This window comes from Manis javanica, chromosome 9 (assembly GCF_040802235.1).
Source record: "Manis javanica isolate MJ-LG chromosome 9, MJ_LKY, whole genome shotgun sequence".
Classification (NCBI taxonomy): Eukaryota; Metazoa; Chordata; class Mammalia; order Pholidota; family Manidae; genus Manis; species Manis javanica.
The window spans coordinates 21,158,969-21,167,276 of NC_133164.1; the positions used below are offsets into that span (position 1 = coordinate 21,158,969).

The following is an 8,308-nucleotide window of genomic DNA, read 5'->3' on the forward strand; positions in this document are numbered from 1 at the left end:
TCTTAAAGAATGCAATGTTGTTAAAGTAAATGAGGAACTTAGTGAGGGAATATACATAAAGGAAAGTAGGAATATTAAATATTGCCTCAAGAATCCATTTTTTAAAAACAGCTCTTCCACACTAAGAATATGAAAACTTTATGAATTGGAGTGCATAAGTGTAGATAATCCTTAAAGAATAATCCAATCTGATATTCTCCCATGCTGATGGGTTAGAACACTTTTTTCTGAAATGAGACTCAACATTGCACAGGTAGACTCTAGAAACTATAAGCAAGAGTGTTTCTAATTCAAACTGAATAAATGGTAATGTCTAGTCTATTCACTTTGGATGTGAAAAAGTTCAGGTACTAGGAATGTAGTTAAATAGGAATGATGTTTAAAACACAGGTGTTTGGGAAATAAAGAATTGACAGTTGAGAGTTTTATTAGTGATGGCTCACAAACTTTTATGAGTTGAAGAATAAAGTAACTTTTTTAATATAACCTATTTAGAAAAAAAAGTCCTCTGAGGTAGTCCCATAAAAATCAAGATATTGTAATTTCTAAATACTCCTTTAAATTTATGTGTAAAGATATAATTTCATATTTTACAGAGTAATAAGGACTGTTTGATTAATGACAATGACTTGTAGTAAAGATTTTTAATGCATTTGAAAATAATCATATATCCATTCCAAATAAATATTATCTTAACTGGAGGGGACCTAATTTCTAGTATCATTATTGAATATTAGCTTTAGGGAAAGAAATAATGAAATATAAAATTTAACGTCTCTGACACGAAGCTTTAAAAGAATGCAATTGGTGAACAAAAATGCAAGTGTTGCAGGAAACCAGTTCATGTGAACACTTTAAAAGTTAATTAGTACATAATTTCAGCCCTAAATTGCAGTTTAAAAAACTGAAACAACTCTAGACAGCATGCTTGTAGTTTTTCTGCACACACGTGTTGCAAACAGGACAGTACTGTGCTACATAAAAATTTAACATATTACTTAGCTTACTTTACAACACAAAACTGCTAAACATTTAAAAAGATGTAATAATTATTTACATCAAAATTCACTTGCACTGTATTTGGTTTAAAAAGGGAGTGGAAAGGCCATTTGCAGAAAGAGGAGGAGTTGAGCCGTCCCAAGGTGGAGCTGTCTCTTGTGTTAAATGACACTGGCAGATTAAAGCACTCTTATGGGGAAGGGCTTAAAGGCTGAGTCAAAAGCCAAGTCTCTTTATTTACGCCTACCTTCCAGCCCTTGGCAATCTGACTAATAACAAACTGAGCTAACAAGAAAGACTAGAAAGGGAAGAAAGAGAACATTGCTGCAGCTTGGATCTACAACCTAAGAAAGCAAGAGTGATCAGTCCCAGCTCTGTGGAACATCTTGTTTATTTACTGCATTTAGCAGCTTGCAAATGGTTAACTATATGCAAAAAAGTCAGCATAGCTGTGAAGTATGCTGTGAATTTTAATTGGGGAAAAAAAGGACAACTGCTTCAGGATGATCTAGTATGCACTTCGCCTGAAATATTTTCAATGAAATGCTCAGCATTTTGTCTTTGACTAGAGGTTTTAACTTTATGAAGCAATGGGACTTGCCAAAAAGTGATATTATTTAAGAAGAAAGTACGTAGAGGTTGGTGTTTTCTTTTTTAATAAAGAAACTGAATTTGCTTTGAACATCTCTTCCAGCTGTGCATTACAGATAACGTCAGGGATAATCTCTGCTTTACAGGTAAGATGAATGTTTCCAGGCTTTTTTGATACCTATTTTTGCAGTACACTAAAGTTATAGAGTTTATGTGTTCACTCCTTTAAAAAAATAACTTTGCATTAAAGAATATTCAGTATCATTCTTGTTCATTGGCACAGCTAATGCTGTAGCAGATCCCTGTTTTCTCTGAGCAGCAGACATTTAGTCCAACAGCTGGCTGTATAGAAAAATAAATAAAATAATATGCCACTCACTCCTTTTACAGCATGCAGTTTGTTATTGAAAACTAAATATGTGTGCTTTCTGAAAGAAAGATAAATTCCAAGGATCATGTTGAATTTAAAATATAGGCAGAGTGTTAAAAGATTCCTTGCATTTTATATAGTACTTTTGTTATTTTCTGACCTGAAAATACGTATTTTCCAAAAATATGTAAATGGAAATCTTTGCCTCTTTAACATTGTATCAGATATTGTCAATGTGAAACCACTCTTCAAATTTGTGTGTATTTCTGAAAACATGAGTAACTGTTCCCTAGAACATTTTGAATGGTATAAAATGCATGTAGCATAAAAATAATGAGAGATTATCATTAGGAAGTTATTTACTATTTTCTCAAGATGCTATGCCCAGTGAAATGAGTAATATTCTTTCTTGGTAATCTATGGAGAAATACTTTCAGTATGTGTGGATACTAATCCACAAGTTGCTACAACTACAAGCTGCTTGACTGTAAGCACAGCACTCAAACCTGCTTAAAATCAAACTATTCTGCTACGGAAACATTAGTCTGCTAACTTCCCCTTTATATGGAAAGACACTATATTGTTTTCTTCCTATGGTTGCCTTTTACCTTTCAGAAACTACATACTCTACATGTTTTCAATAAAGCAATGTATTTTCATGAAAGGAAAGTGTATTTTCAGGATTATTAACTTGGTTCTGGGATGTTTTATCTAATTGTAAATGTTAATTAGAAAAAGTTAGTTTTCACATTCCACCCAGATAAATGAAAGCAGTTACTATTCAAAAAGCTGAATAGTGATAAGATATGGTGTTTGTTTACCTTTCAACTTAGTGTACATAGATTGAAGATACAGTTCTTAAAAGAAAGGAATGATATTAAATACTATACTCCTGATATTAAAGGAGTTATGTGCATTTACCTTGTTACTGCTGTCATCTTAGAATCTTTAAAAAACAGCTGTTTCAGATGTGGGCCTTCCATTTTTAAGGAGCTGGAAGTTGTGATGTTGCTATCCTGAACTGTCATTTTTTATTGAGCTAATTAGAGGTATCTTCAAATATTTCAGTATAGTGCAGTTTGTTTCAGAGTTCATTGTTTGTGACTGTAAGCCTTATAATGAAAAGATCAACCACTTAATTATGTGATGACATTCAGTGCCCTAAAGCTTGTTCCAAGACCTCATTAGGAAGTCAATTGCTATAAGGTTATATGAGGTATTATTTATTATTTTATAATAGCCAGAAATGTGTGTTAAGGAGCAATTCTTCTTCTTTAGTTTTTATATATTAATCTTATTCATAATAGGAATTAAAAGTAGCAGTAAATATCCTACCTCTAGAAATTCAATACAAAGTGTGACTCTAGTGAAATTCGAATAGGCACTCTGAATCCCATATATCTAATACTATAAGGCTTATGTAAACTGCATCAGATGGCAGAGTTAAGATAAAATTATTTTAACAGTCTTCCACTTTATTACATAGTCAGAGACATATTTTCCTTAAGGTTTTTAAATAACTCATGAAATTAATATCTATCCTCAGTTGAAATCAAAGCAAGTTAAAGCACAGACACAATTTTAGTTGTTATATTGTGGCATGAAGTTCAAATATATAAATAAATAATGGAAATGCAGAATGCATGCATACACGCATAGAGTCAGTCATACACACGTACATATGTATATACATACTTACATTTTTCTATCACTTTTGCATTCCCTACAGTTCTCTTTGCTTCTGGCTAATACCTATGTATATGTGTCTTCTACAGTAATTCTTCAGTTTTCGATTCATCTACTTTTTGGTAAAAACAAATCAGGGTCTTCTCAAATATACACTTTTGCATCATATCAGAGTATCAGTGCTGGTCCACTTAGCACTTCACTCATCTATTAAATTGCAGTTTATGTGGCAGAAGTGAACAAACTGATGGTGTAATATTTTAAGTTCTTCTTGACCTTAATTTCATATTTGGATCACAATCCAAGTTAAAAGTAAACCAAACATTCTTGTCATAATAGTAAAAAAAATGGAAATGTAGATGCAGCAAGGTATTTGTATTTTCAAAGTAATCAATATTTTTCTTTTTTGAGGAAAGCCTATCACTTTGAAAATATCAGGCTTCTCTCCTCCCTGCTCCTGACCACTAAAGCACATTGTTATTGCACTTTCTGTTACAGAGTCAGACTCCATCACATGACAACATGAAGCTGTGGGTCCACCTCTTGTATGCATCTCTCCTTGCCTACGTATCTTCACAGTCCCAAGCTCCTGTGTCCTCAACCAGAGGTTCTTGTGATTCTCTTTGCAAATGTGAGGAAAAAGATGGCACAATGCTCATAAACTGTGAAGAAAAAGGTATTAACAAGTTATCCCAAGTAAGTGTTCCACCATCACGACCTTTCCAACTAAGTCTATTAAATAATGGCTTGACGATACTTCACACAAACGACTTTTCTGGGCTTACCAATGCTATCTCAATACACCTTGGATTTAACAATATTGCAGATATTGAGACTGGTGCATTTAATGGCCTTGGCCTTCTTAAGCAACTTCATATCAATCACAATTCTTTAGAAATTCTTAAAGAGGATACCTTTCATGGACTGGAAAACCTGGAATTCCTACAGGTAGATAACAATTTTATCACAGTGATTGAACCAAGTGCCTTTAGCAAGCTCAACAGACTTAAAGTGTTAATTTTAAATGACAATGCTATTGAGAGTCTTCCTCCAAATGTATTTCGATTCGTTCCTTTAACCCACCTAGATCTTCGTGGAAATCAGTTGCAAACATTGCCTTATGTTGGCTTTTTAGAACACATTGGCCGAATATTGGATCTCCAGTTAGAGGACAATAAATGGAACTGCAATTGTGACTTATTACAGCTGAAAATTTGGTTGGAAAATATGCCTCCACAGTCTGTAATTGGTGATGTTGTATGCAACAGCCCTCCAGTTTTCAAAGGGAGCATACTAAGCCAAGTGAAAAAGGAATCAATTTGCCCCAGTCCACCAGTGTACGAAGAACATGAGGATCCTTCAGGATCATTGCATCTTGCAGTGACATCTTCGATAAATGACAGTCGTGTGGCAACCAAGACCACATTCCTTTCAAAACCACCCACCAAAACACCGGTTTTGACACCTTATATTACAAAGCCATTCACTCAATTTCCAGGACCCTACTGCCCTATTCCTTGTAACTGCAAAGTACTGTCCCCTTCAGGACTTCTAATACACTGTCAAGAGCGCAATATTGAAAGCTTATCAGATCTGAAACCTCCTCCACAAAATCCTAGAAAGCTTATCCTAGCGGGGAATATTATTCATACACTCATGAAGTCTGATCTAGTGGAATACTTCACTTTGGAAATGCTTCACTTGGGAAACAATCGTATTGAGGTTCTTGAAGAAGGATCATTTATGAATCTAACAAGATTACAAAAGCTCTATCTAAATGGGAACCACCTGGCCAAACTGAGCAGAGGCATGTTCCTTGGTCTCCATGATCTTGAGTACTTATATCTGGAATACAACGTGGTTAAGGAAATATTTCCAGGAACCTTTAACTCAATGCCTAAACTTAAAGTCCTCTATTTAAATAACAACCTCCTGCAAGTTTTACCACCACATATTTTTTCAGGGGTTCCCCTAATGAGGATAAATCTAAAAACAAACCAGTTCACCCACCTACCTGTAAGTAATATCTTGGATGACCTTGATTTACTGACACAGATTGACCTTCAGGACAACCCCTGGGACTGCTCCTGTGACCTGGTAGGATTGCAGCAATGGATACAAAAATTAAGTAAGAACACAGTGACAGATGGCATCCTCTGCACTTCTCCAGAGCACCTGGACAAAAAGGAATTAAAAGCACTAAATAGTGAACTCCTTTGCCCAGGTTTGGTCAATAACCCATCCCTGCTAACTCAGACCAGTTCTATAATCGTCAGTACTCCTACAACCACGACTACAGCCGATACTCTTTTAAGATCACTTACTGATGCTGTACCACTGTCTGTTTTAATATTAGGACTGCTGATTGTGTTCATAACTATTGTGTTCTGTGCCGCAGGGATAGTGGTTCTTGTTCTTCACCGCAGGAGAAGATACAAAAAGAAACAAGCAGATGAGCAGATGAGAGACACCAGTCCCGTGCATCTTCAGTACAGCATGTATGGCCATAAAACAACTCATCACACTACTGAAAGACCCACCACATCTCTCTACGAGCAGCACATGGTGAGCCCCATGGTCCATGTTTATAGAAGTCCATCCTTTGGCCCAAAACATTTAGAGGAGGAGGAAGAAAGGGATGAGAAAGAAGGAGGTGATGCAAAACATCTCCAAAGAAGTCTTCTAGAACGGGAAAATCATTCACCACTCACAGGGTCAAACATGAAATACAAAACTGCAGACCAATCAACTGAATTTTTATCCTTTCAGGATGCCAGTTCATTATATAGGAACATTTTGGAGAAAGAAAGAGAACTTCAGCAACTGGGAATCACAGAATACCTAAGGAAAAACATTGCTCAAATCCAGCCAGATATGGAGGTACATTATCCAGGAGACCACAAGGAATTAAAATTAATGGAGACATTAATGTACTCAAGGCCAAGGAAGGTATTAGTGGAACAAACTAAAAATGAGTACTTTGAGCTCAAAGCTAACTTACATGCTGAACCTGACTATTTAGAAGTCCTAGAGCAACAAACATAGAGAGTTAGAGGGCTTTCGTGGAAATGCTGTGATTCTGTCTGAAGTCCAAACCTTGTAAGTAAGTGCCTTACATACGTGTATCATCAATCAGAACTTAAGCACAGCAGTCATCCTATGGGAAAAGAAGAAGCTCAGGGATCTCTGGGAGAAGCCATCGCATTGTCTTCAGGCAATTCTGTCTGCCCCCAACAAAACAAACCCTTGTGTGCAAATCACTCAAGGATTTTAGTAATATTTCTCCACACTTGAAAGTGTTTCATAGAAGTCGTCTTGCACATCTAAAAAGGTTGAATATTTATGCAACCTGTATTTTCTTGAATTGCTTTATCTGTGGATAAAATAGAATTGGATTTTATCATTTAAAAATTATACCTATATATGTAGTGATAACAGTAAGGAATGCATTGTTTATATGACCTATGTACTGCAAACATGTACATTGCTAGATACACCTAATTTTCTTGCAATAAAGACAAAAGGAAGTTAAACTTCAAGATTACAAGTAGTAATAGTAAAGAGAAAATAGAAAGCTGAATTACATAGGTAATGAGTGGCCCCAAACTTTGAACACGAGGGTTAAAACAAATGTCACTGCTATGTGTTCTGAATTTAAGAATAAGAATGATTAATAGTTCAGATGGAATGTATAAACAAACTTTTTGGTTCTTCTGCACATTATGTGTAGACAATCTCATTGTCAATGCTGCTGTGAGCTAAGGTATGTCATTTGTGCTCAAAGTTTAGCTCTTATTCTTGGGATATTTAAAAAATGCTACTGATATTCAACTGTAAATATGATTAGAGTATCTATTATTATTTTTTTCATAGCGTTAGTCCTTTGTAAATCTGAATGACCATGTTAGAAATGTGTTTCTTGTGGCAAGTAATAATTCACAGATGTAAAACTGATAATAAAAAAAAAATTTATTTTTATTGATGTATATTGGTAGTTGCCATAAATTAGTAGCAAAAGGCACATTTAAGGGTAAGTGGTTTAAGTGGCCTCAAGAATAGGACAATGTAGCTTTATTTTACAAGAAAGTATAGCTAGATTTCTATGAACTATTTATTCTGTACAGTTTTGTATATTTTTGGTTCACAAAGGTAATTATTCTTGGGTGCCTTTCAAGAATATTAAAAATACTGCTCATTACAATAAAACTAAAATGAAAACCCTCTTCTTAAATGTGCTTTCTTCAGTAAGTCTGATCTATAATTCAGTCAAGTGAGGATTAGCAGACACCCATGTGCACACACACTTACACTCACGCACATGTATGCAAAACGAGATTTCTGTTTGTTGTCATCCACACAGAAGCATCTTGTTCACCATCTGCAAAGAGGCCATTTAATATCTGGGCATGACTGACATGGAGTCAAACTAAAAGTCTGACCAGTAGTTCTCCCTTTCCAGCACATCATTTTCCCACTCAGTACAAATGGAAATGATGTATTTTTCTTCTTTCTGATGATAGAATCAATCATATATATATATATTTACATGAGGCCAAATGAAATTAATCAAGGTGATCTAGTTCTGTTTTCTGAACAGCATGCAGATCCATCCACAAGATCAGGATGGAATATATTTCCTATTTGGAAGGACTTTCTTTAAGT

General features: G+C 35.1%; 1 protein-coding gene across 3 annotated transcripts; it reads left to right on the forward strand.

Annotated features, from left to right (window-relative positions):
* The first annotated feature begins 1,188 nt into the window (after window positions 1-1,188).
* On the forward strand, window positions 1,189-7,871 carry SLITRK6 (SLIT and NTRK like family member 6). 3 transcript variants are annotated; one of them, XM_017652211.3, is made up of 3 exons: window positions 1,189-1,736; window positions 4,145-6,211; window positions 6,416-7,871. In XM_017652211.3, the coding sequence occupies exons 2-3, from the start codon at window positions 4,169-4,171 to the stop codon at window positions 6,689-6,691; spliced, it is 2,319 nt and encodes a 772-aa protein (XP_017507700.3). In that variant the 5' UTR covers window positions 1,189-1,736; window positions 4,145-4,168; the 3' UTR covers window positions 6,692-7,871. The 3 variants fall into 3 exon arrangements, with proteins under 3 accessions (XP_017507700.3, XP_017507699.3, XP_073068559.1); XM_017652210.3 differs by having other exon boundaries at window positions 1,190-1,736; window positions 4,145-7,871; XM_073212458.1 differs by having other exon boundaries at window positions 1,190-1,637; window positions 4,145-7,871.
* The last annotated feature ends 437 nt before the right edge of the window (window positions 7,872-8,308 follow it).

Coding starts and splice junctions, on each gene's coding strand:
- SLITRK6 (XM_017652210.3), top strand. CDS start 4,169: ATGAAGCTGTGGGTCCACCTCTTGTATGCATCTCTCCTTGCCTACGTA.